Here is a 27,765-nt window from a genome sequence, read left to right as displayed (position 1 = left end):
GCAGTCGCAAATGAGAAATGTATCAGATTAACAGTATTAAGTTTCTCTTCAAAACGAATCAGAATCAGAAAGAGCTTTATTGTCAAATAAAAAAGCAACAAGTAAAACACAATATACTGTACACATAAATATTCAAAAAAGCAGAACCATTCCAAAACCTATAATTAGCCCACAGGTAGGCCTATTTGCACTCTGTTACAGTTAAACATTCAGAGGTGTAAAAACCTTCATTTGCAGAGTGAATGACCCTTCATACACTTAATTAACTATCCTGATAAAATAAGATTTAAATTTAAATTCACGCATAAAAACCATGAAGACTACAGCTACTACTGCTGAGAAAGAAATCAGCCACCCTTTTCATTTCAGATAAAGTGCAATACACCACATTATTGATTTGAAAAGTGACACTGGTAAAACCCGGTGTAGAAAAAAAGTTAATTCATATAAAAACATTCAATTAAAAACAAGCTTGATCACATCAACTCCAGCAAGCTATTATGTTTCCCTTTATAATTAATCACACACCCTGTTCTTTTGTTTAGTCTTCTCTAAAAAGTAGAATTTGTCTTTCCACATTGCAAATGTGGGTTTTGTATTTCATTCCACATCACAAAAATCATGTGCGCCAGAAATCTGTGGACTAAAATGATTTCTCTGTAATAGCAAGGGTGAAATTTGTCGACGTCCTCACCTGGGACATGCAGACCAGCAGTTCTTACACCAAAGTGGGACGTAGGTTTGAGGCCAGCCTTTTCCAAACACATTCCCATGTAAACATCATCAATGGGCAATAGAATTATAGAGTGAGACATTTTGTAGATTGTTCTGGCCGTGAAGCCGGAGAGAAGAAAGCCTCCTCCGCCACAGTACAGAGGATAGCTCTCAGACTCCTGAACCTGCACAGGGACATAGTATTTACTTGAAGACTGTCTAATAGGCTTTGCCTTCTGGACGAGGTGCCCGGTAAAGAGATGTTTACTTCCATCATTGTCCTCTTGACCTTGAAGATACTCAACCATGTTAAACGTATTGGCAAAGATGTCATCGTCCCCGTTTAAGAGAAATCTAGCATTTGGGCACCATCTTTCCATCCACTCTAAGAAAAGGATCTGCTTCAATGTGAGATTAAAGAACGAATCATTGAAGTCCCACTGCAAAATGTCCTTGTTCTCATTGTTCTCCAGCCTCAATAGCTTATTCAACCTGCGCTTCTCATAGCCAGTTTTTGTTGTTCCGATTATGAAGACTGTACGGATCCACACACCTTTGTACAGTCTTTCCTTAGCCCATGTTTTCCGCAGGACTTCTCGTCGATCGTAGTTTTCTGGAGAACTCTTGATGACCAGCAGAAGAAAGACATCTGCAGAGTTCAGGGGTCCGCCACACTTATCAGGCTGGTCAAGCAGCATGGGAAACTTCCTACAGTGTCGGTAAAGCAGGAAATCTTGGATATGACCTGGCAGAGTAGAAAATCCTGTCACATTATAAGCAGACATATTCTGCTGACATTGTGAAAACAAAGGCTGGGGAGTTTCAGATCTGAGCAAATCGGTTTCATGACGGAGCATCTCATATGTGTCCTTGCTATTCAGTGTCACGTCGTCTTCAGTGTCATTTTTGTTCATGATAACGAAGAGGCACACAACACCTGTGAGAATTAACGCTATTGTCTCGTTGATCATTCTCATCTTCATACCTGTTTAAGAACAGAGACACAATTCACAGTATGAGCACAAAAGTTCACTCAACAAGGATTTTTCAGACCCAGTCACAATTCAAGGCTGTCCATGAAACTGAATTTATGAAAGGGATAGTTCAGCAAAAACAAAAAATTCTGTCATTTTCTCACAAGATACTGTTTATTTATTTATTTATAAAGGTTTTTGTTGGTTGTTGTTTGGAATAATAATATAATTGCATATATAAAATATCTTCTTTTGTGTTCTACTGAAGGATGGATTTACAGTCACTCTTCTTTTATTATATAATCAATTGAAAATCATAGTTATATTTTGTAGAAAGAGAATTTTCATTTTGAACTGCTGTATGAGACATGTAAAAGACAACTATGTCGTCGTGAAGGTCATGAAGGTCAGCAACACATTTATACACTAACATGTATACACTAACACATAAGTGTAACCCAGGGGGCGTACTACAGAAAATGTCTATCTTAGGTCTTAAGATATGATAAGTTAATTTAGGATTTTTCACAAATTCGTATTCATGGGTTTCAGGCACGTGACTTTTTTGCTACGGCCGCCATCTTTAGGATCTACGCGTAGCGTCTCCTTGGTGATCGGAAAGATGTCGCACACTAAAATAGCATTCCTCACCACCGACGAAAAGCAACGGTATTTAAAAAATAAAAAATAAAAATAAAAATAAGATAATTTAGGATTAAACTCTTATTTACTATCAAGCAAACTGCTGCCTCCACTAAAGCCTAGTAAAAACTTGCCCAATTTTACGTTTGCTGACATCTACATCTATCTCATACACCGGCGAAGCTCTCAAAGCATTTAAAAGCACATGCTTTTAAAGACTACCGCTACTTTACCTCAGGACGGGATAATGACATTAACGTTACACGAATAGCAAGTATCTCTGAATGGAATTGTCAATAATGTCGGTAAAGCACATCTCTTGTGTTGTCAGTCACGTTACTTTCACGAAATAAAGCTCTCCCTGCACAGTCTGGAGTGTTCTGTAGGAGTTATCTCTCTTCAGTAAAGCAAAATAAGGGACACCCCTTCATGACCCTCATATCGACATATCAACAATAAACCATGAAAACACATGGGATCAAGTATGTGAACTTGCAACAGAACACATTTTATATTATTATTTTACATTTGAGTATTTTATTTATTTCTGAAGAACTCTTTAAATGTTGGTGTGTCTTAAGCAGTCGTTCTGAACCAGAAATAACTTTTTTGACAATTCTGCAGCTGTTACCTGGATGGGATGAATTTTTAATTTCTTAAATTAGGACTACATTATTTTTTTAAACTAACAGATTTACGGTGCATGTTTTCGATCTGTCGCTATGGAAACAAAGAGGCTTAAATGCAATCCCGTGCAAATGTGAGCTTCTCTGCTATTTATTGTGAAATTTATTTCATTATTATTGCTATTGGTATTATCCACACAGCAAAGTGCTTGTTTGTTTATTCAAGTATGTGTGGGTCTACTTAAAATACATCGCGTCCTGTATTGATTTGATAGCCTACAGGACGCATCATTTAACCTTTAAATCCCGTATTTTATGGGACGGGTGGCATTGTGACAACCCAATGATAGCAGCAATCTATTACTGAGGACGCTCATGGTTTGTGGGGATATTGTAAAATGTTAAACCCATTTCTTTGTGATCAGCAGATATATGGCATGTTGCAATTCGGTCCTACAAATGGTGGCCGCACCACTGTGTTACGTCACATGAAACCCATGAATTACAGAAGCAAATCTTAACTTGATTTAGGATTCTTATCCTACCTTACAAAATCTCATCTTATATGATGTTAGGAAATCTTAAACTGCTCCATCGAGTTCGGTCATAACTGTCAGGTGTTACCAAGCAACCAAAGACGCGCAAACTGCTTCTGAGGTAAACCTAAAATCAAAATGGAGAAACTACGGCGTGCTTTTAATTTCAGTGCGCCAGAGATTGAAATTTTGATAAGCTCCGTTGAAAAAGGTAAAGCCTGTTTTATTCAGCAAGTTTTCACCTTCGCTCACTCATGAGAGAGTTTCTCGTAGTGCATCAAATGTCGCTGCTCTTCGTCTTGTATAATTTATAAATGTAACGGCATTTTCGAAAAAGGCTTTTGTTCTGTGATTTTAACCGTTGGATTACAAAAAGGTTTGAAGTTAGGACACCAGTGGGGTTCTAAAGTTAAGACAGCTTTTAGGATTTTTTTGTCAAGGATTTTTTTGTCAAGGATTTTTTTTAGGATTCTTCTGTAATACCATTTTCCTATCCATATTTAAGATAAGATAATGCACTTAAGAAATGTCATTCTGTAATCCACAAGTTTCCTACGCCCCATGAGGCCTTGCGTCAAAAGTGGGAACGTCTTCCGGTTAGAAGTAAACAAGCTGGACGTGACACGTTCATTCAACTGTTGACAGTCATTCAAGATTTAGCGATCCAAACTTGCGAACATTTGGCCTTTACTTAAAGACTTAAGATTCCAGCATCAATATTTCAACAATGTTTTACAATAAAAACTGTTACAGTAACAGTAATTTATTAATTTATGTCAGGAGTGCACATCAATCATGCTGGATCTAACTGATATTTATATTGACATAAAAAGAGAACACATACCTATTCAGTTGCACCTGCTTCCATTTATTTACGATCACAAGAATGCACAAAACAACACAAATAAGGCTTTTAAGTCCAAAGGTTTACACATTTATAAATATACTGATAAAATATCATATGTTTATGTCAGGGGCGTTTCCTCCAGGAGGCAAGGGAGGCAGTGCCTCCTCAAAAAAAAAAAAAAAAAAAAAAAATAGGATGAGAAATTAATTCATATTACATATAAAACAACACAAATATTACAAATTATGACATTAAAAAGAGCGCAAGTCAGTCGTATTTCTAAAGGAACACTGCCCAACAGCGACACCCGCAGGTAAAGTTACAGCAGGATTCATGCCTCCCTTTCCACTCATAGAAAACCATTAGACCCCTAAAGCGTGCGGTGGGTTTTGTGGGGGGTAATTGAGAATGAATGGGGGAAAGTCACGTGAGAGGAGCCAATGTCTCCATCGCGCTATGATTGGATGTAATTGGTTATGATTGGATATGATTGGTTTGTGTGATAAATCCCGCCTCTTGTTTACGTGCACATTCCGCTCGTCAGTTTGAATGAACAAATAATGGCGTCAATGGGAAGACTAATTGAAAAGTAAGCAAACAGATCACCCAGGTAGATATCACTGATTTATGTCACGTCAAAATCAAACTTGAAATGGACTGAAAACATGATGACTGCAGGGTTTTTTTAGTGCAATCAGCTTGGTGAAATTAAAAATACATCTTCGTGTCTGTGACAGTGTTTACGGAGCATGACTGATGATCCAAAATAGCCTAAGTTGACTATTAAAAAGAAAAACATAAATACACAAATAAAATAATGTTTAAATTGTTAAAGCCTTTAGATATTATTTTGGAATGAATGTAGAAATGCTTAAAACACTAACTTGATGAGATTGACTTGGTTTTAATAAATAGAACATTTATTACAAAACATTGTTAATGTAAAATTACAAAATAGAATTGTTTCTTTTTTGTTTTTTGATGTAATGTTCATTTAACAAGGAAGATGTGTCAATGTTAATAGTGCACATGAATTTACATTTGATTCATAAAAAATTAAAAATTGTGACTCCTCATTTCAGAACACCACTGCACGCCACTGGTTTATGTCACTTTTCTGAGCATTTCTATGAATTTTCCTAGAAGTTATTGCAATCCAAGGAGGTCTGTGCAATCTCTCCCGTCTTTCTATACTGTTATCCTTTCAGCCAGAGCAACAGAAGGAGCTCATGAGAAGAAAACAGGAGTTGTGAGTTATACGAGTTAACCTGAGTGTGTGACAAGCTGATGCATAGAGTACCTCAGGGATGACGTGTTTTTGTAGGCCAACCCAGAAGTTAGCGGCGCACGGGTTCCCTCGATCAAAAGCCTATGCATTTTTCCCATAGACTTTTGGAAAATCGCAAAAAATAAGCTCTATGACACTTACGCGTTTTGTCTATCAAGATAATCTTTACAAGTTAACAGAACATTTATACATTTTGAAGCCTAAATAAAGTCGTCAGATATTAAAAGCTAACAGTAGACTATAAATGGACTACAGCACACCATGGTCGCAGGATCAACGTCACCACCACCAAGCTTCCTCAAACTTTATTTAGAAAACAACTTTACTTAAAAACATGCTCGCTGATTATGATCTGTGCTGTGTATGAATACTTATCCACTTTTTTATGAGAAATGCTGTCCAAATGTCCTGTTTGTCATGATGACGTCTAAAGTCCCCGCCGAAGGAAGTAGTCCCTTTTAGCAATTTGTTAGCAACCGCCGTTTTTAAGACACATTAAAGGTTTAAAAAAAATCACAAGCGGGTTATAACTGGTGTGTTTTATGTCATAGATCAAAACTTGAAAATATTTAGAGGCTTTGTTAACCACAGACTTTATTTCAGGCGATTTAGCAAAAACCCATTCAAAAAACCCACAGACTTGAGGGCGATGGAACTGGAAGTCCTAAAATGCTAACTCGCTTCTGGGTTTTGCTTACAAAAACATGTCATCCCTGAGGTACTCTATAGAATCCATCACATCTTATGCACCCAAAATTGGCAAATCTCACAGCTAAATCAGAGACGCAATAGAACATTTTTCAAATTCAGTATATTTTATGACACCTACAATAAATGTTGTATTGTCTTAACCTATGTATGTTTTATGTGATCAGTTGTGGAATCCAGCCATTACACATCTGAGGTAACGTAGTTAGCCTACTTTATTGAGTATTTCCATTTTATGCAACTTTACGTATTTACTATTAATAGTAAATTAATAATTAATAAAGTTAAGATCATCATGTTTGTAGCGTGATCCAGGGGATTAAAACGTATAGCCTATAGGCAGACCTAATTACTCCACTAGGTCTGAAATAGGTTTTAATCCCCTGGATAACGCTACAAACATAATGACCTTATAGAACATGATGCATTGCTGTGTCTGTTATCCCATAATTGCCACTTTGGGACTCAGTGGCTGTTGTTTTGTTTACATAGTTTTGCTTTAACGGACATTAATATAAGACAACACTGCAAAAACAGTTTCTGTCAAGCTGTTATATTCTGTTATATATTTATCGTCCAACATTCCCAATTTTTCTGATGCATGTCCTTAATATAATTTCAAATGTTGGTATTAATTCAGTGTTTATAATGCTAATACTTGAACTTCAAAATTTAACCCAAACTGGGTTTCTAGAGAGAAAAAAATGGAAGACAATAAAATACTATCGCTAGTGATCATCAAATCCTTTTAACAGTTTGTGTTTAAGTCTAAGAGCATTTTTTCAGCCCAAAATGGCGGAAACGCAGGGCAGCTGCTGGGCGCCGGTGTTGCAATGGAACGTTCTATTGAGTTTCACTTCTTGTCAGTGTATATTCTTTGATCGAATGAAGACTTGAGAGAATCGAACCGTTAAAAATCCCAAAGACGCTGCGGGCGGTCGACATACGGAAGCCTGCGCGCTTTAAAGTTCTCGTTCTCACTTATGAGATTCCCACTACAAGCTCGCAAATACGTGACGGCTCGTGAAGGTAAACATTTGTCCATTTGTTTTGCTTAATTTTAATAAAGTGATAACCTGAAGAAAGCCTGCAGTATTTTTATTGACATATAAAAAAAAATCTTAACATTGACAAAGCATAGGTAACACAAAGGATACTCATTTTCATAAATACACGCAGTAAAATAAAAATATATAAAATTTTGTGAAAATGTCTATAATAATATGATAGAAGTCTTTTAATAGGTTATGACATTTGTTTTTGATGTTATGTTGCATTTGTTGTGCATTAGCCGGTACTTATAATATGCTCAGACGGTCAAGATCGCAGCCCATCTCAGTTCTCACAAGGATGCGTTCTGTGTCCTCGCGTCCTTCCGAGTTTGTTCTTTCAAGGTCGCCTGGCAAGACCGGACTCCACGATTGTTTTAAAAAAAAGAACTATTCCTAAACAATCAACAAAAAACAAAATAAAACAAAACCAGAAACAAAACATACAAACAAACAAAATAACAACAATGAGGGGACCAAATTGGCTCACTTTCACAAGTCTTAGGCCGAAAATAACCACCTCAGCTAGTACAACCATGAAAACTTGCAACACATCCACACGTGTGCTGTAATATACAACTATCAAACAAATCAACCAATAGTGTTATCACTGCATCACACCACACCCTGATAGCTGGGATACTGTCTTGCCAATTACAAGGCCCCTCAAATAAACAAGGAAAACAAAAATCAAGTATATAATGTTCACACAACAAAATCACTCATATGAGAAAAACAAAAATAAATTAACATAACCAAACCAAAAACAATACAATATTCAAATAACTAAATCCATCAATTGAAAATAAGAACAAAAAGAAACAAACAAAACACCACAACATTCACCTAAATAAATGAATAAAAAGAAAAACACAATTGTACAAACTTTCACTACTGGGAAAAACAGTGGTCTAATATATGATCAGCTCCCCGGTAAGTCTGCTAACACACAATTACACATTTAAATAAACTTACATTCATACACTATATAAATATACAATTTACATCTAGACCAGACGTTTCAATTAATTATACTCTTATAAAATATTAAAACACAATATTCAATTACCTCCACAATGTTTTCTATTTACGACACATCATATCACAAGTTAAATGACCGTGCTGCCCAGTTTATCACTACAATGAAACAAACAGAACATACGCTTAAGAACAACGCACTGTTTATGGCACATAATAAAATCAACCAACCTACCTGGATATTATCAGCCACATGAATGGGGATAGACTCCCAATAAGAGACGCACAAATCCAAATTAGCGATGCCAGGTTTGTTACTACAACAAAAACAAAGCATACATTCTCCAGAACAAACAACACTCTACTTTTTGCACATAATAATCAAATGACCTACCCAGGTATCATCAGCAACACAAACGGGGAAAAACATAAGAGACATACAGCTCCGAATCAGTGACCGCGATGCCCGGTTTATTGCTACAACAAAACAAAACATATGCTCAAAAACAAACAATATTCTGTTTATCGCACACAGTAAATCAAATGACCTGCCCGGGTAATCAGCAACACAAACGGGAGAACAGACAATCAAGCTGTGCACTATGTGCAGCCGCTCTCCACACTCCCACCAGTACAACGCCAAACAACCATGCGCGTGTCTCCACAGAGTCGCGCCATACATCGTTTAACTAATTCTAATGGAAGTTACTTAACACGCATTCTTCCGTGATGTCGTCACCAAAAAAAAAAAAAAAATAACGAACCCACTACACACATCCCTACTTTAGAAATTCACTGTCCCGGTGAAATACCTCATTACTACACTGTAAAAAATGAATGTGATTTTAACAGTGAAATATTGTAAAAACGCTACGGAAAAAAATTGTAAATAGGTTAACAGTAAGTTCCAGTACTATATACAGGGAAAAACTGTAAAAGCTCTTACCAGACATTTTATGTAATTTTCACAGTAAAGTGCTGTAAATTTTACAATTTTTAGAAGTAAAAAATAACAAATCAATGTGGGGGTAATTTTCCCACAATTGTGGGGAATCCCACAATTCCCTGTGTGGCACTCCACATTAGAAAGTATTTTGTTTAAAAAATCATGTTTCTTAATAGTTTTTGTTATCAGTTATGTACATTAGGGTTTTATGTTACATCTTCTGTTGTTTAATGAATGTTTATTGCATAATGTAAGTGTTGTGGGTTACCATGATGGTGTTTTGCATTTGCGTGAATGACTCTTTGCACCCTCTTTACATTAGTATATACTTCAGCTTGTGGAAAAGCTATTTGTGATGAACTCTGATTCTTCATGTGGCTTTCTCTTTTACCACCTGCATTATTATGGTGGTTGTCAGTAGATGTTAAAGGTACAAAACAGATTTTAGTAGTAGTGTGCATTGTTGAATTTACTTGTTTACATTCAAATTTTCTTGTTTGTAAATTACAGTTTTATACTGTAAAATTGACAGTTTGTTCTGTAAATGTGTTTACAGTTTTTCTGTATTTTTTACAAAATTATTCTGGCAACCACAGCTGCCAAAATTATTTTGTAAAAACTACGGAATATTTTTTACAGTGTACTCTTACTGCCATGGTCTAAATACAGTAAAATGAGAATTTACCACCACATCACTAGAACCCAACCCAACATATTTAAAATCTGAAGAATATTTTGTGAATGTGTTAATTAACTAATATTTCAGAGTTAAAAGTTACTTTGAGCAGTTTACAAATGTTATTTTAATGTTTTTTTTTTTTTTGTTTTCGAGCTATGAGTTAACGGTTCATCGCGACGCACGTCATGCGGGCAGATGAGGCCTAGCGTGTCATTTGAAAAATGCTTTTTGCACATCTATGCAATTTCAATGTGCTAATATTAGATGAAAATGAATTTAAATATGTTGAATGTTGTTTAATTGCAGATTAACTGCTGTAATTATGTATATTTTTGAAAGGAATGTCTAATTGTATTTCTGGCCTTGTCTTTTGCGAGGTTGGGTCTTTTCTCCTTTTCTTTTTTTTCCCGCCTTTTTTTTTTTTTTCTTGGTCTTTTCTTGTTTTCTTCCTATTTTCTACTTTTTCATCATTTCCTGAGTTGGATGCTGTTTCCTGGACACTGGGCGATTTCTGAGGAAGATTTTGAACGTGAACTGTCCCTGCTTCGTTAAAGCCATCATTTCATGCAGGAACTGGCGAGTCATGCCCATATAAGGACCGAGTTTTGTGGATCAAGGAATCACCGGAGTGGTAGGATTCAGAGCCATTAAATATGAGAGTTGCGACACTCTTTGATCTCGCCGCCACACTGTCACGTGGTTCGTGTAGCTCTCAATAGTTCCAAACAAATCTGCGCTGTCAGCCAGTTTGAATGGTTTTAAGCTGGACAGACAGCTGTAGCTATATTTGCAGCAATTATCGGTATATTGACGCATAATATACATTGATTATTTCGTTGACACTTACATTACATACAGTATCTCACAGAAGTGAGTACACCCCTCACATTTTTGTAAATATTTTATTATATCTTTTTATGTGACAACACTGAAGAAATGACACTTTGCTACAATGTAAAGTAGTGAGTGTACAGCTTGTGTAACAGTGTAAATTTGCTGTCCCCTCAAAATAACTCAACACACAGCCATTAATGTCTAAACCGCTGGCCACAAAAGTGAGTACACCCCTAAGTAAAAATGTCCCAATTGGGCCCAATTAGCCATTTTCTCTCCCCGGTGTCATGTGACTCGTTAGTGTTACAAGGTCTCAGGTGTGAATGGGGAGCAGGTGTGTTAAATTTGGTGTTATCGCTCTCACTCTCTCATACTGGTCACTGGAAGTTCGACATGGCACCTCATGGCAAAGAACTCTCTGAGGATTTGAAAAAAAGAATTGTTGCTCTACATAAAGATGGCATAATCTATAAGAAGATTGCCAAGACCCTGAAACTGAGCTGCAGCACGGTGGCCAAGACCATACAGCAGTTTAACAGGACAGGTTCCACTCAGAACAGGCTACAGTTCATTGAGGGAACCATGAATGAGCAGAGCACGATCCCCTCCCTTCAGAGACTGGGCCGCAGGGCAGTATTCCAACATGACCCAAAACACACCTCCAAGATGACCACTGCCTTGCTAAAGAAGGTGAGGGTAAAGGTGATGGACTGGCCAAGCACGTCTCCAGACCTAAACCCTATTGTGCATCTGTGGGGCATCCTCAAACGGAAGGTGGAGGAGCGCAAGGTCTCTAACATCCACCAGCTCCATGATGTCTTCATGGAGGAGTGGAAGAGGACTCCAGTGACAACCTGTGAAGCTCTGGTGAACTCCATGCCCAAGAGTGTTAAGACAGTGCTGGAAAATAATGGTGGCCACACAAAATATTGACACTTTGGACATTTTCACTTAGGGGTGTACTAAAAAAAACTAAAACCAAAAAAAAAAAAAGCTTTTTAGCAGCAAACACTCAAGATGGGTTTGGTGCACACAGGGGGTACAATGAAATATACTGCTGTATCTTTAAAGTTGTGGGCCTATTTTTCTGCTGGAGGTCCTGGACATCTTGGTCAGATACATGGCATCATGGATTCTATCAAATACCAACAGATAAAAAATCAAAACCTGACCATCCCTGCTAGAAGTCATATAATGGGCCGTGGTTGGATCTTCCATCAGGACAATGATCCAAAACAAACATCAAACCCAACACAAAAATGTGTCACTGAGCACAAAATGAAGCTTCTGCCATGACCATCCCAGTCCCCTGACCTGAACCCTAAAGAAAATGAGTGGAGTGAACTGAAGAGAAGAAGCACTAACATGGAGCTGGGAATCTGAAGGATCTGGAGAGACTCTGCATGAAGGAATGGTCTCTGATCTCTTGTCAGGTGTTCTCCAAACTCATCAGGCATTATAGGAGAAGACTCAGAGCTGTTATCTTGGCAAAAGGAGGTTGCAAAAAGTATTGAATAAAAGGGTATGTTTAATTGTGAGCAATGTGTATTAGAGAAAAAACATTTCTTTCATAATGAGATTTTTCCCCCATTTAAAATTCTTATTCTCCAATGAAAGGTTGGATTTTTGTAGATTTTTAAAATAAAAGATCAAAAGGATTAACGATACAGATTTATTTTCATAGCCTTCTTTGGTCATATTTACCAAGGGTATGAATAATTTTGAGCACAACTGTATATATATAAAACAATGTTGTTTTCCCCCAAACAAATCTTGGATTATTGATGAAAAACTCTGGAATGTGATCAGGAGGAATATGGAAGGTCACAAGACATCAAAGCCGGGCTGCTTGATTTTTTGCGCTAGGAGTGGCATAATGTCACCCAACAGCAATGTGACCGACTAGAGAGCACGCCAATGCGAATGAAAAGCTGTGATTGGAAATCAGGGTTATTTCACCAAATCTGGATTTCTGAACTCTTGCTAAGTTAAAACATTAGTATTGTGTTGTTTTATATGTATATATGAACTTGTTTTCTTTGCATTAAAGGATTAGTTCACTTTCAAATGAAAATTACCCCAGGCTTTACTCACCCTCAAGCCATCCTAGGCATGTATGACTTTTTTCTTTCAGTTAAACACAATCGGAGTTATATTAATAAATATCCTGACGCATCCGAGCTTTATAATGGCAGTGAATGGGTCCAATGAGTATGAAGCTCAAAGTGCATTATGCACTTTGAAATCCAGATTTGGTGGAATAACAATAAAATAAATACATATTAGAATTGAATAAACATAGTGCTTAATAATAATAATAATAATATATATATATATATATATATATATATATGTGTGTGTGTGTGTGTGTGTGTGTGTATTATATATATATATATATATATATATATATATATATATATATATATATATAAGTATACTATTGTATATATAACTAACAATATAACAAATTTTGTTACATTAATATAACCATATTATATAACACGCATCTGAACACCTCTTCAGCAAACTAACCCTGGAACATACGTTGCTATATGGCTACTTACATACCCTGAAAGTTACCTCCGTTTTTGGAACAGAAAGTTGAGGTTGTCTGTTTACTTATTAAACATACCCAGGTATGTCACATAACCTGCTTTCTGTAATTCCCCCTGGTCATACTGTCAATAGACAAACGGAAGGTTAACTGGGTTTAAAATCATATATTTTTTTAAAAGTATGACGTTGCCATTTCTATTGACCTGAAAATCAGAAAAACGCATTGTTTAATAGCAGTGTGGAAAATTCTATTTAACTGGAAACACTGTTTTTGCATACAGGCTCAATCAGTGTTTCTCAAACTTTTTAGAGTGGAGTACCCCCTATAAGAGCCATAATTTGAATAATTTAATTTAATATTAAAGTTATAAGTGCATGAATAGATATAATTTTAATGAGTTTGGATTTATATGTATATTCCTTAAACACCCCCATGTTTATTCCGTAATGGTTTGCTCCGTTTTATCATTGGACAGCCTTTAGCGCCTTTCATTTTTGGCGCCCCTTAGTATGAAAGAAAGAAAGACGGAGCTACACAGTTTTTTGACCGGAGTTTATTTTATTTCTGTTTATTGTACAAGAACATTCAGTAAAACCATTGAAAATTGAACGAAGACCCGAGTCAGTTCTTCGCCCGAGAGAACAAGAAAGATTATTGTTACTACAAAAGTCAAAAAACTGCTCATGAAGGAAGTTGAAGGCAGCTCGCGACAAACGCTGCTTGGAATCATTGAAAGACGTTCCGTGAACCTCAGCGAATATTAGAAAGACGGTACAAAAGGACTAAAGGTACTGTGATTGAAGTCTTTTCACAAGTGGAGTTTGTGAATATTTAGAAGACTACAAATGATTGCAGCAGCTTTATTTAACTGCGATGGTTTGCGTGAAGATCTGCTTTCTAATTAAGCAGAATGGCGGATGATTCTGTGCATGCGAATGTGCCGGGTAATGGCCACAAGAGGGCGCCAAAGCCTACTGAAAAGGCGGCTGAAGAGAAAATTAATCGACTTAAAAAGAGAGACAAGGGAAATTGGCACAGTTAACACGCAAAACGAATGAAATTGACAGATTAATGCAAGATAAAGAAGATGTGAAGACTGTTGAAATGGAACTGAATGTCTTCTGCCAGACCTTATGTCAGTTTGAAGAGTTGAATGCTGAAATGTTACTCGTGTTGTCTGATGAAGATGGGAAAAAAGATCAGATTAACTGGTTTCAACCCAAGATTGAACATTTCCAGCAGTTTATGATTGATGTGAAAAAATGGATTTCAACCACGAATAAAAGAAACGAGTCTGATGAGCATGAACCTCATGATGAAGATGACGATGGTGTTAAACCAAGTGATAGTGTGTCAGAAGTGATGGCTCCTCATCATAGAAGGAAAAGTGGATCTGTGGCATCTTCAACCAGTTCTGCTCGTGTTAAGGCAGAAGCTAAGCGTGCAGCACTTTTAGCTCGGGTATCTGTTTTAAGAAAGAGGCAAGAATTAGAGGCTGAAGAGTTGAGATTGAAGGCAAAAAGGGAGCAGCTTGAACTGGATACAGAAATTGCTGCATCAAATGCTGAACTCAAAGTGTTAAAAGAGTATGAAGATGGTCAAGATGGCATGAATGATTATTACAGGTCACAGACTGGGTCACAAGCTGGTGATTCATTCAAAGGCCGAAAGGAACGACAAGTTCATCCAGTATCTAACCCGTGTAGAAAGTCTGAGACTATGTCAAGCACCCAGGATCGCGGCTCTATCCAGAGACCATCTCAACAAACCACAGATCATGGTAACACTCAACAGTCAACTGATGATGGCAGATATTTGTTTAAGGTGATGCAACGCCAAAACGAAATAACTGAATTGTTGGTAAAGCAGCAGAACTTGTCCCAGTTACCTCAGCGAGATGTACCAATATTTTCTGGAGATCCTCTTGCTTATATTTCCTTCATAAGGGCATTCGAGCACACGATTGAGAACAAGACTAATAATCCACAAGACAGATTATACTATCTTGAACAGTTCACAAGTGGTGAACCACAAGCTCTTGTTCGCAGCTGTGAACATATGAGTCCTGCTAAAGGATATAAAGAGGCTAAGCGTCTCCTTCAGCAGCATTATGGCAATGAGCTGAAGATAGCTACAGCTTACCTCGAGAAAGCTCTAAAATGGCCACAAATCAAAGCAGAGGACGGTAAGGGAATGAAGACCTATGCCTTATTCCTTATTGGATGTAGAAATACCATGGCTGATGTTGAATTCATGAATGAGATGAACAATCCAACAAACATGAGAACGGTGATTTCAAAACTTCCCTTCAGATTCAGAGAACGTTGGAGAAACACAGCCTTTGATATCCAGCAACGAAATGGAAGAAGAGCCACATTTGAAGATTTGGTCAACTTCATTGACTTAAATGCTCAAGTTTTGAATGACCCGCTCTTTGGAGATATCCAAGATGTTACGGTGGAGAGAAAAGGAAAGTCCAGTTTGCCAGAGGGGAAGAACCCGAAGAAGAGTGGTTTCAAAGGTAGTATCTTTGCCACAAATGTCTCACCGGCTGCCAAGGACAAAACAGAATACTCACTACAAAAGAAACAGAACACAGAGAAACCTGATTCTGCAGTCCAAAGGGCTTGTTTGTTCTGTAACAAGGAACACATGCTGGATTCCTGTATTAAGCTCAAGGAGCAGGAATACAAGGACAGAATTCAGTTTCTTAAAAGTAAAGGTCTGTGCTTTGGCTGTCTAACACAAGGACACATGAGAAAAGATTGTAAGAAGAGAATATCATGTCCAGATTGCTCACTAAAACATCCAGGCGTCCTACATATCGTCAAACAAGAAGATAACCGAGATCAAAAGTCTGAAGACCACGACCTAGCAGTTTCCAATGCTCTTCTTTCACTGTGTCAGGAAACTTGTGGATATACTGGGGCTGGTGATGGTGAGTGCATCCTCTCCATTATACCTGTAAAAGTGAAATCAAAGAAGAGTGAAAAATCAGTAGAGACTTATGCTTTCCTAGACCCAGGAAGCACAACCACCTTTTGCACAGAAGATCTCATGCATCAACTGAACATACAGGGCAAGAAGACTGATTTTCTACTTTGTACTATGGGTCAACAAAGAAAGGTGCGTGGATACTTGCTGTCTGACTTAGAAGTATGTGGTGTAGAAAGGAATACTTATATCGATCTACCCAATGTCTTGACTCAGCGACACTTGCCTGTGAAAGAAGGAAACATTCCTAAACAGGAGGATATTGAGAAATGGCCTTACCTGCGTGAAGTTCGTCTTCCACATATTGAGGCTGCAGTAGGGCTACTTATTGGAGTGAACGCTCATAAGGCCATGGAACCATGGAAAGTGATAAACAGCAGAAATAACGGGCCTTATGCAGTGAAGACAGTTCTTGGCTGGATAGTCAATGGACCTAAAGAAGAGAGCATCAAGACAAGAAAATCTGGTATACAGAGCTATACAGTGAATCGTATATCTGTGGAGAAGATTGAAGATTTGCTGGTGAAGCAGTTTAATCTTGATTTTCCTGAACGTCGTTATGATGATAATTCTGAAATGTCTCAAGAAGACCGACAGTTCATGATGTCTGTGACTAAGTCTACTAAGCTTCTGGATGGTCACTACTGCATGAGATTGCCTTTGAAAGATGACAAGATCAAGATGCCGAACAATCGGGATGTAGCGGAACAGCGTCTCAAGAGCCTTCAGAAAAGACTCAAAAGGAATCCTGAGTTCCATGAGGACTACACCAGATTTATGAACAACATCATTGAGAAAGGGTATGCTGAGAAAATACCTGATGAGAATTTGCACCGTGGTGATGGAAAGGTGTGGTACATTCCTCACCACGGGGTTTATCATCAGAAGAAGAAGAAAATCCGTGTTGTCTTCGACTGTAATGCATCTTACCAAGGATTTTCTTTGAATGGTCAGTTACTTCAAGGGCCTAACCTCACCAACACGCTTATTGGGGTGTTGTCCAGATTCCGTGAAGAGCCGATCGCAATGATGGCTGACATTGAATCAATGTTTTATCAGGTTCGAGTACCTAATGAGGATGCAGACTTCCTGAGGTTCCTCTGGTGGCCGGACGGCAACCTAAATCAAGATGAAGAGGAGTACAGGATGCGTGTACACCTGTTTGGTGCTACCTCTTCACCGAGTTGTTCTTGTTACGCTCTTCAAAGAACAGCAGAAGATGGAATCAACAACACTACTCCAGAAGCAGCTCAGACACTCTTGAAGAATTTTTACGTTGATGATTGCCTTAAATCAGTGGCAACTGAAGAACAAGCAGTCATTCTTGCAAGAGACATCAGAGTGCTTTGCAATCGAGGTGGGTTCCATTTGACAAAATGGACTAGTAATAGCAGAACTGTACTTTCGTCCATTCCTGAAGAGGAACGAGCCACTGACATGAAAGATTTAGATCTGGACAGCGGGTTGCTTCCCATGGAAAGAGCACTGGGAATTCTGTGGTGCACAGAGAATGACACGTTTAATTTCAAGATCGAAGTGCAAAACAAACCACTTACCAGAAGAGGTATATTGTCTGTTGTTGGCTCTGTTTACGATCCTCTTGGGTTCCTAGCACCATTTGTGCTACCAGCTAAGCTCATTCTGAGGGACCTGTGTAGAGAGAAAATAGCCTGGGATGAGGAAATTGTAGAGAAAAAGGCTGGGAGATGGCTGTCCTGGTTAGAGGATTTGCATAAGCTCACAAACTTCAGTGTGAGTAGATGTATCAAACCTGCAGGGTTCGGGCATGTCAAGACCTTTCAATTGCATCACTTTGCAGATGCTAGCGAGAACGGATACGGGACTGCCACATACCTCTTGTTGACAAATGATCATGATCAAAGGAGCTGCACGTTCATGATGGGAAAGTCCAGAGTGGCACCACTCAAGCAGGTCACTATTCCAAGAATGGAATTGACAGCAGCCACAATCGCAGTCAAAATGGATAGGATGCTGAGACAGGAGCTTCAAATTGATCTTAAGGAGTCTAACTTTTGGACTGATAGCACCACAGTGCTGAGATATATCGAGAACAACTCCACAAGATTCAAGACGTTTGTTGCAAACCGAGTCTCATTAATTAGAGAAGCTTCTAAACCTTCTCAGTGGAGATATGTGAGCTCTGCAGATAATCCTGCAGACCAAGCTTCGAGAGGCCTAAATGCAGACAACTTGATTGGAAGCAAAAACTGGATCAAAGGACCTAGTTTTCTGCTGAAGCCACAATGTGAGTGGCCAGTTCGACCTGAACATTCAATGTCATTTGCAGATGATGACAACGAGCTCAAAAAGGCTTCCTCTGTTAACGCAATATCCACTCAGAACAGTAAGGAAGGTCTAGAAAGTCTTGTTTGTTATTATTCAAGCTGGCATCGCCTAAAGAAGGCCATAGTACCATAGTACGGCTAACACATCTCAAAGAAATCCTGCTGGATGTAAGTCGCAAGAGGAAGGAGATACAGATGAGGATCAATCATGCAGAAAGAGATCCCAATATACAAAACATTCTAGTACAGAAAGAAATGGATACATACAAAAGAGGCTTGAAGAAAAGAACACCTACCATGGAGGATATGGTGAACGCTGAACTGGATCTAATTCGTTACAGCCAGAAACAGAAGTTTCAGGAAGAAATAAAAATGCTGCAACAAGGAAAGATGCATGTCAAGAAAGACAGCTGCATATACCGATTGGATCCTTACCTTGAGGATGGCGTGTTAAGAGTTGGAGGTAGATTGAGCAGATCGGCGATGCCTGAAGAATCAAAGCATCCCATCATCTTGCATAAAGACCTCCGTATATGCTCCCTAATTCTTGAACACATCCACCAAAACATTGGTCACTTGGGACGAAACCATGTCCTGGCAAAGCTAAGACAGAAATACTGGCTTCCTCAAGCAAATTCTGCAGTTAGAAGAACAATTCATGCTTGTTTTGTCTGCAGACGATTACATGCAAAGACTGGTGTGCAAAAGATGGCAGATTTGCCAGAAGATAGGCTGCTACCAGACAAACCACCATTCACTAATACTGGGGTCGATTACTTCGGACCGTTTGAGGTGAGAAAAGGACGCTCTATGGTCAAGAGATATGGTGTGCTCTTTACCTGCCTCACCATTAGAGCCATTCATTTAGAGGTCGCACCTTCTCTCGACACGGATGCATGTATCAACGCTATACGCCGATTCATCTGTAGAGAAGAGGTCATGTCTCAGTAATCCGTTCTGATAATGGAACGAACTTCACAGGAGCTGATAAGGAGTTGCGTGAAGCATTGCAGAATTTGAATCAGTCAGCGATTCAAGAAGAGATGCTAAAGAGGGAAATTCAGTGGATATTTAACACTCCTGGAGCATCACACCATGGTGGAGTCTGGGAACGTCAGATTCGCACGGTAAGAAAGGTTCTGAATTCCACACTGAGACAGCAGGTGTTGGACGATGATGGCCTACATACATTACTGTGTGAGGTGGAATCAATCATCAATGATAGACCAATTACCAAAATGTCTGACGACCCTAATGACCTCGAAGCCTTGACCCCTAACCATCTGTTGTTGATGAGGAAACAAGTAAGCTTACCTCCAGGTGTGTTCAAGAAAGACGATGTCTATGCAAGGCGTAGATGGAAACAAATTCAGTACCTGGCGGATCTTTTCTGGCATCGGTGGACGCTGGAATACTTACCTCTCCTGCAGGAACGTCAGCGATGGTTCAGGTTGAAAAGAAATTTTGAGATTGGAGACATTGTCCTGATTGTGGATTCCAATGCACCTCGGAATTCCTGGATGATAGGCCGCATCATCAAGACAATGCCTGACTCTAAGGGATGCGTTCGCAGTGTGTGTGTTCAGACAAAGAACAGCACATTGAATCGACCCATCTCCAAAATATGTCTTCTACAGGAAGCTGTCTGACTTTAGTTTGAATGGAAGTTCAAGTTGTGACTCCAAGGACTCTTATTCTGAAGGTTTATGGCTCTATATAATTTTAAGTGGTAATTGATATAGTTTGCCAGCCTATACAATTAGGGGCTGGGGATATAAGAGCCATAATTTGAATAATTTAATTTAATATTAAAGTTATAAGTGCATGAATAGATATAATTTTAATGAGTTTGGATTTATATGTATATTCCTTAAACACCCCCATGTTTATTCCGTAATGGTTTGCTCCGTTTTATCGTTGGACAGCCTTTAGCGCCTTTCATTTTTGGCGCCCCTTAGTATGAAAGAAAGAAAGACGGAGCTACACAGTTTTTTGACCGGAGTTTATTTTATTTCTGTTTATTGTACAAGAACATTCAGTAAAACCATTGAAAATTGAACGAAGACCTGAGTCAATTCTTCGCCCGAGAGAACAAGAAAGATTATTGTTACTACACCCCCTGAAGCATCTTTCTGTGTACGCCCTCTCTTCCGCTTAGACTGCAGTCACACCTTTTCCATTAAGGAACAATAGTCGCCCTCTTAAATTGATTTTCCAGTGTATTTTTTTTACCTTTATAAATACCTTTTAAATAAATAATGTTTTAAATAAAAAAAAGTTCAATAAAGACATATGCAATGATGGTAAAAACGAAGTGATACTTTTAAATATTAAACTACAACCACCAGTAGGTGGCGGTAAGTCACTGTCTTAGTGAGTGAGTCATTGAGTCATTCATTCAGTAACGAAGCAAGTGGCTGTATTTGTGAATGAGTCATTGAATCATTTACTCTTACGATTCGTTCAGAGTTTTTGTTGAACCGTTTTATAAAATCAGTGTCACATTTGCAATCGTGTGGATATATTTGGGGAAAAAATTGCATTCTTGCTCATATATTATCAACATTAAAAACAAGAACTCGCAAGGTTTTTGTATCGAAGAGATTTTGTGTCTTAAATCGATCTCTATGTACAGTCTGTGTTTACAGGCTATTTGTTCTTCATGCTAGTAAGTGCTAAATCCCCACTTTTACAAAGGTACATTGAATGGCAGTAGCTAATGTAGCGCGATTTGCTAAGACAGCATACTCTGCATGGTTTGACGGCAAAAGATCGGATGTCATGTATTTATGACATTTTGCCTGTTAGTGCTCGGTTTTAATGTTAATTTAAGGTGGGGTAGAATTAAATGAATGGGGAAACTCAGCATTTTGCTCGCGTACCCCCTCTTTGTTCGCGTAGATCCAGCAGTATATTTCATTGTACACATGGGGTACTTTTTACCCCCTGTGTGCACCAAACCCATCTTGAGTGTTTGCTGCTAAAAAAGCTATTTTTTTTTTAGTTTCATCTGACCATAGAACCCATCTCGTTTGAAGTTCCAGTAGTGTCAGTTACTTTTCAAATGTTCTATGGTCAGATGAAAAAAAAAAAAAAAAAAAAAAAAGCTTTTTAACAGCAAACACTCAAGATGGGTTTGGTGCACACAGGGGTAAAAAGTACCCCATGTGTACAATGAAATATACTGCTGTATCTTTAAAGTTGTGGGCCTATTTTTCTGCTGGAGGTCCTGGACATCTTGGTCAGATACATGGCATCATGGATTCTATCAAATACCAACAGATAAAAAATCAAAACCTGACCGTCCCTGCTAGAAGTCATATAATGGGCCATGGTTGGATCTTCCATCAGGACAATGATCCAAAACAAACATCAAACCCAACACAAAAATGTGTCACTGAGCACAAAATGAAGCTTCTGCCATGACCATCCCAGTCCCCTGACCTGAACCCTAAAGAAAATGAGTGGAGTGAACTGAAGAGAAGAAGCACTAACATGGAGCTGGGAATCTGAAGGATCTGGAGAGACTCTGCATGAAGGAATGGTCTCTGATCTCTTGTCAGGTGTTCTCCAAACTCATCAGGCATTATAGGAGAAGACTCAGAGCTGTTATCTTGGCAAAAGGACGTTGCAAAAAGTATTGAATAAAAGGGTATGTTTAATTGTGAGCAATGTGTATTAGAGAAAAAACATTTCTTTCATAATGAGATTTTTCCCCCATTTAAAATTCTTATTCTCCAATGAAAGGTTGGATTTTTGTAGATTTTTAAAATAAAAGATCAAAAGGATTAACGATACAGATTTATTTTCATAGCCTTCTTTGGTCATATTTACCAAGGGTATGAATAATTTTGAGCACAACTGTATATATATAAAACAATGTTGTTTTCCCCAAAACAAATCTTGGATTATTGATGAAAAACTCTGGAATGTGGTCAGGAGGAAGATGGAAGGTCACAAGACATCAAAGGCTGCTTGATTTTTTGCGCTAGGAGTGGCATAATGTCACCCAACAGCAACGTGACCGACTAGAGAGCACGCCAATGCGAATGAAAAGCTGTGATTGGAAATCAGGGTTATTTCACCAAATCTGGATTTCTGAACTCTTCCTAAGTTAAAACATTAGTATAGTGTTGTTTTATATGTATATATGAACTTGTTTTCTTTGCATTAAAGGATTAGTTCACTTTCAAATGAAAATTACCCCAGGCTTTACTCACCCTCAAGCCATCCTAGGCATATATGACTTTTTTCTTTCAGTTAAACACAATCAGAGTTATATTAATAAATATCCTGACGCATCCGAGCTTTATAATGGCAGTGAATGGGTCCAATGAGTATGAAGCTCAAAGTGCATTATGCACTTTGAAATCCAGATTTGGTGGAATAACAATAAAATAAATACATATTAGAATTGAATAAACATAGTGCTTAATAATATATATATATATATATATATATATATATATATATATATATATATATATATGTGTGTGTGTGTGTATTATATATATATATATATAAGTATACTATTGTATATATAACTAACAATATAACAAATTTAGTTACATTAATATAACCATATTATATAACACGCATCTGAACACCTCTTCAGCAAACTAACCCTGGAACATACGTTGCTATATGGCTACTTACATACCCTGAAAGTTACCTCCGTTTTTGGAACAGAAAGTTGAGGTTGTCTGTTTACTTATTAAACATACCCAGGTATGTCACATAACCTGCTTTCTGTAATTCCCCCTGGTCAAACTGTCAATAGACAAACGGAAGGTTAACTGGGTTTAAAATCATATATTTTTTTAAAGGTATGACGTTGCCATTTGTATTGACCTGAAAATCAGAAAAAACTCATTGTTTAATAGCAGTGTGGAAAATTCACCATTCTATTTAACTGGAAACACTGTTTTTGCATACAGGCTCAATCAGTGTTTCTTAAAAATTTTTAGAGTGGAGTACCCCCTGAAGCATCTTTCTGTGTACGCCCTCTCTTCCGCTTAGACTGCAGTCACACCTTTTCCATTAAGGAACAATAGTCGCCCTCTTAAATTGATTTTCCAGTGTATTTTTTTTACCTTTATAAATACCTTTTAAATAAATAATGTTTTAAATAAAAAAAGGTTCAATAAAGACATATGCAATGATGGTAAAAACGAAGTGATACTTTTAAATATTAAACTAAAACCACCAGTAGGTGGCGGTAAGTCACTGTCTTAGTGAGTGAGTCATTGAGTCATTCATTCAGTAACGAAGCAAGTGGCTGTATTTGTGAATGAGTCATTGAATCATTTACTCTTACGATTCGTTCAGAGTTTTTGTTGAACCGTTTTATAAAATCAGTGTCACATTTGCAATCGTGTGGATATATTTGGGGAAAAAATTGCTTTATTTTGAGCTCAGAAACTGTTTTTTTCTACCATTTAAAATACAATAATTATACATAACTATCAAATATATTATGTAAATGACATAAAAAACAAAATGCTGAATAAATATTATAAAATATATAATGAATGTAGTGGTCCCCTGGAGTTGTGTCACTGGTGTTACCTTTAACAAAAATCTCTTATTTTGAAATAAAAAAATGACACAGATGACATCATTTGACTTCCTTTTTCCTATTTCCTGAAGATCAATGAAGAGAAGCCAATGAAAAGTCCACTATCTCTTTTCAGTTATCAGAAATTTTAATTAGAAAATCATAATTACATATGAAGCTTTTAGTTGAAGTCACTGGTATGACCTAATTTATTGTTAGGGAATTTTAAAAAACTAGAATACAAATGGATTAAACTACTTAATTTAGTGAGTATACCATGATTGACAACATGTGGTTTGATACCTTGCAGCAGCCATTTTGTAAAAATGCATTTTTCATGAAAATTGTCACTGGTGTTATCCGTTTATAGATAAACTTTATTCAAAGCTATTCATTTAGTTCTTTTGCATAAAATAGCACTAAGATTATGTGATTCTAATTTTCTTTCTCATTGTTAATCCTCTTTTGGGCAGGAATAGCTAAATTGAGGGTATATGGCTAAACTGAGTGCAGCTGAGAAGCAGCGACTTTACAGACAGCATATTTTACAGACATTTTTAAAATGTTGTTTAAGATCTTTTACTGACTGCTTTTACTAAGCGTCAATGATAAGTCTTTGATTGTATACCAAATGTAAAAATTTAGTCCCATCTATTTAATTATAGTTGAAGAATGAGGATCTTTGGTCTTACGTATGCATCACTGGTGATTCATTGTGTCACTGGTGTTACTGTTTTTTGCCTGTCACATTAAATAAAATGTGTCATATGTGACATGATAATTTTACATTCATTGCATTCTGCTACACTCAAGAATTAAGATTTAAAGGATTGCATCATTACTTGTTTATAACTGTTTTTTAAATATTTTCATTGTTATAGCAAATACATGGTTGTGCAAATGAACTAACATCATTCAATCACACTTTTAACTAACCTGATTAAAATAAAAAAACACATAATCTCCTTATTTTTGGCATTATCATTATTTTTCTGCAACTCTGACTGCATGTGCTGAAAAAATTGAGAAATAATATTTCATAAAAACGTTTAAAATTGCCAGAGAAGTATGGTAACACCGGTGACAAAAAATGGTACATACTGTCTTTAAATAAATGCACAAAAAAAAAAAAAAAAATCATTAAGCTGTCATTTATGTGTATTCATAAAGTCAAAGGGTAATATAATAATGTGGTCTAAATTTAAACGTTAGAAAAAGAAATACATTTTAAGACATCTTGCCATACCAAAAGTGGACGTTTTTGTAGAATGACCCAGCTACGTACAAGTGAACTTATAAGTATACTAGTAGTTTACTATTTTAATGCTAGTAGTACCTTTTTAGTATATGAAAGTACACTTTGAAATATACTCTCAGTAAACTACTAGTCTAGTGCAAGTATATTTGTTAGTTTTCTTCAAGTGAACATAACATCACACTTATAGTTTACTTTTTACATATTATTTTTGCACTTTAAGTATACTACTATGTTCCTATTTAGGTATTTTTATACATTTTCATTGCATGATATATATAAACACCCACCAGTTTGAAAACACCAACAAATACAGAAATGCCCACTTTTGTTCCACAGAGACCTCATACTCTTTTGATCCGGAGATTCTGTAATCTTTCAGAAGATGCGTAACAGCGCCCCTACCGTATAGCCTGAAAATTCAGTCAATGGCGAGGAAAGAGTAAAGTAGATTTGAAGTAAATTCCTGTGTACACTGCCAGCGGACTAGCAATTCAGATACTCAGAATTAGGAATATATCTGTTTTCTTTATAATTCAATATTTTCAAACAATGTACGTTTAAAAGACAGTATGTAAAACTATGTGGAAAAAAGTAGCCTAATTATTAGGCTACTAAATCAAAAGATTAAACAGAACTACAAGCCAAGAATACTTAGAATACTAAATTATACTTGTGAGTATATCTCGATCAAAAGACTGAGTCCAAGTATAGGCCAAATATACTTAAACTTTTCTGTCAGTATTAGTCAAGTATACTTAAGTGCAATTTTAAGTATATTTCTCAGAATTACATAAAGTATATTTCTGAGAAGTATATAAAAAGTAGACTGAAAGTATACTTTCTTATTTTTAGTTTAAAAGAAGTATACTAATAGCACACTTGAATAATATTCTTTTTCGTAAGGGAACTATTCAATAAAAATAATGATTAGCCTTTAGGAGACAGCTTTCTTCTAGTCTAGAATTCATGTTGGAGCTAATATTTAACTGTAACGTTACAACACATTAATGTAAAGTAGGCTAGTTTGAGAAGCGATAGATTGCAGAAATTGCAAAGGAGGAAGAACAAATGTTGTTCTATTTCAGCGACTGTCATGGCATCCGTAGTTTTAATAGTTTCTCTCATTATATTATTCAAAATTATTTAAATGCATTTAAAATTAAAATTAATTCCTAAAACCTACATTTGAGGGAAAAAAAAAAAACAAAAACAAAAAAAAAAACACAAATACAGAAACAGAGTAAATTGTTTAGTGATCTAAACGAACCAGATAGAAAACATATTTATCTTACCTGACTGTTAGCTTCTTCGGATAACATCAACAAAAGTAAATCTATTTGAGGTTTTGTTCATGTCAAAATGCGCTTTAACAACCCCACCCTGTATTCACTGCTCAAACTCTCTCTCTCCTCTTACATGAGGAAATCTACATGAGCCTGAAAGGATAAACATAGCCAGAGAGGCAGTCTCTCAAAACCTGGTATGCTGCCTACATAAACAGCATGAGGAACAATGCTATCAAGGTAGCCAGCTTAATGGGTAGTCATTTGTAAAAAATAAATAAAATACAAAATATATAGCCTATATATTAAAATGTAATTGCAAAACAATTTCATTCAATTTAACACACAATACATGCTAGAATCATACCATAAAACTCAAGTTTTGTAATAAAATTTTAATGTATTTTATTACAGAATGGCTATATAAATTTTAACATGTTCCAAGAAACACACACACAAAATCTGTTTCAAGTCTCCATTCAATTAAACTAAGGTCAATTGCTTATGGTCTTCTGTAGGATGAAAAGGCCAGGAGATACTCAAACCATTAAAAAAACGTATTTCTTATAAAACATGATTGTTCTGTGCAAAAAGTGTAAAATAAAATACTTTGACGATAGTATTATAAAATATTCACGTATTTGCTCAAGGACAGTAAAACAAACTGCAATAAAGTGATTTTGCTGAGTAAATAATGTTCCTGGGACAACAATCCTGTTGACTCAGGAACATGGGGAACTAAAATCTGTACAAGCAAAATTCATGCTTGTAGCTGTTAAGATTGTAAAATATCTTTACTTATATTTTACTTTTCTTTTTTTGATTTCTATTCTCTTTCTCCATCTATTTGTATTAAAAAAAATAAATTAAAAAAAACACCTTGCTACGAGCACTTTGCTGATGAAACTGTGACATGAAACGGCACTTACATACTGTTGTACTCATGTTGATTTGATTGCTTCTACTATTCTCATTTGTAAGTCGCTTTG

The 27,765-nt window shown here is 36.8% G+C and overlaps 2 protein-coding genes across 9 annotated transcripts in view; one reads left to right on the top strand and one right to left on the bottom strand.

Annotated features, from left to right (window-relative positions):
* The window catches only part of jak3 (Janus kinase 3 (a protein tyrosine kinase, leukocyte)), a 128,318-nt gene that overhangs the window by 45,032 nt on the left and 55,521 nt on the right, over window positions 1-27,765 (top strand). The window lies entirely within an intron of this gene.
* LOC127517639 (N-acetyllactosaminide beta-1,3-N-acetylglucosaminyltransferase 3-like) lies at window positions 59-26,892 on the bottom strand. Of its 2 annotated transcripts, none has more exons than XM_051903573.1 (2): window positions 26,786-26,892; window positions 59-1,699 (listed from the first exon to the last, which is right to left on the bottom strand). In XM_051903573.1, the coding sequence occupies exon 2, from the start codon at window positions 1,695-1,697 to the stop codon at window positions 552-554; it is 1,146 nt and encodes a 381-aa protein (XP_051759533.1). In that variant the 5' UTR covers window positions 1,698-1,699; window positions 26,786-26,892; the 3' UTR covers window positions 59-551. The 2 variants fall into 2 exon arrangements, with proteins under 2 accessions (XP_051759533.1, XP_051759534.1); XM_051903574.1 differs by lacking the exon at window positions 26,786-26,892 and adding an exon at window positions 8,598-9,302.

The sequence above is a fragment of the Ctenopharyngodon idella genome, chromosome 8 (genome assembly GCF_019924925.1).
Source record: "Ctenopharyngodon idella isolate HZGC_01 chromosome 8, HZGC01, whole genome shotgun sequence".
NCBI lineage: Eukaryota > Metazoa > Chordata > Actinopteri > Cypriniformes > Xenocyprididae > Ctenopharyngodon > Ctenopharyngodon idella.
Note: the sequence above shows the minus strand (reverse complement) of the source record. Positions and strands in the feature narration are given on the sequence as shown.

Coding starts and splice junctions, on each gene's coding strand:
- LOC127517639 (XM_051903573.1), bottom strand. CDS start 1,697: ATGAAGATGAGAATGATCAACGAGACAATAGCGTTAATTCTCACAGGT.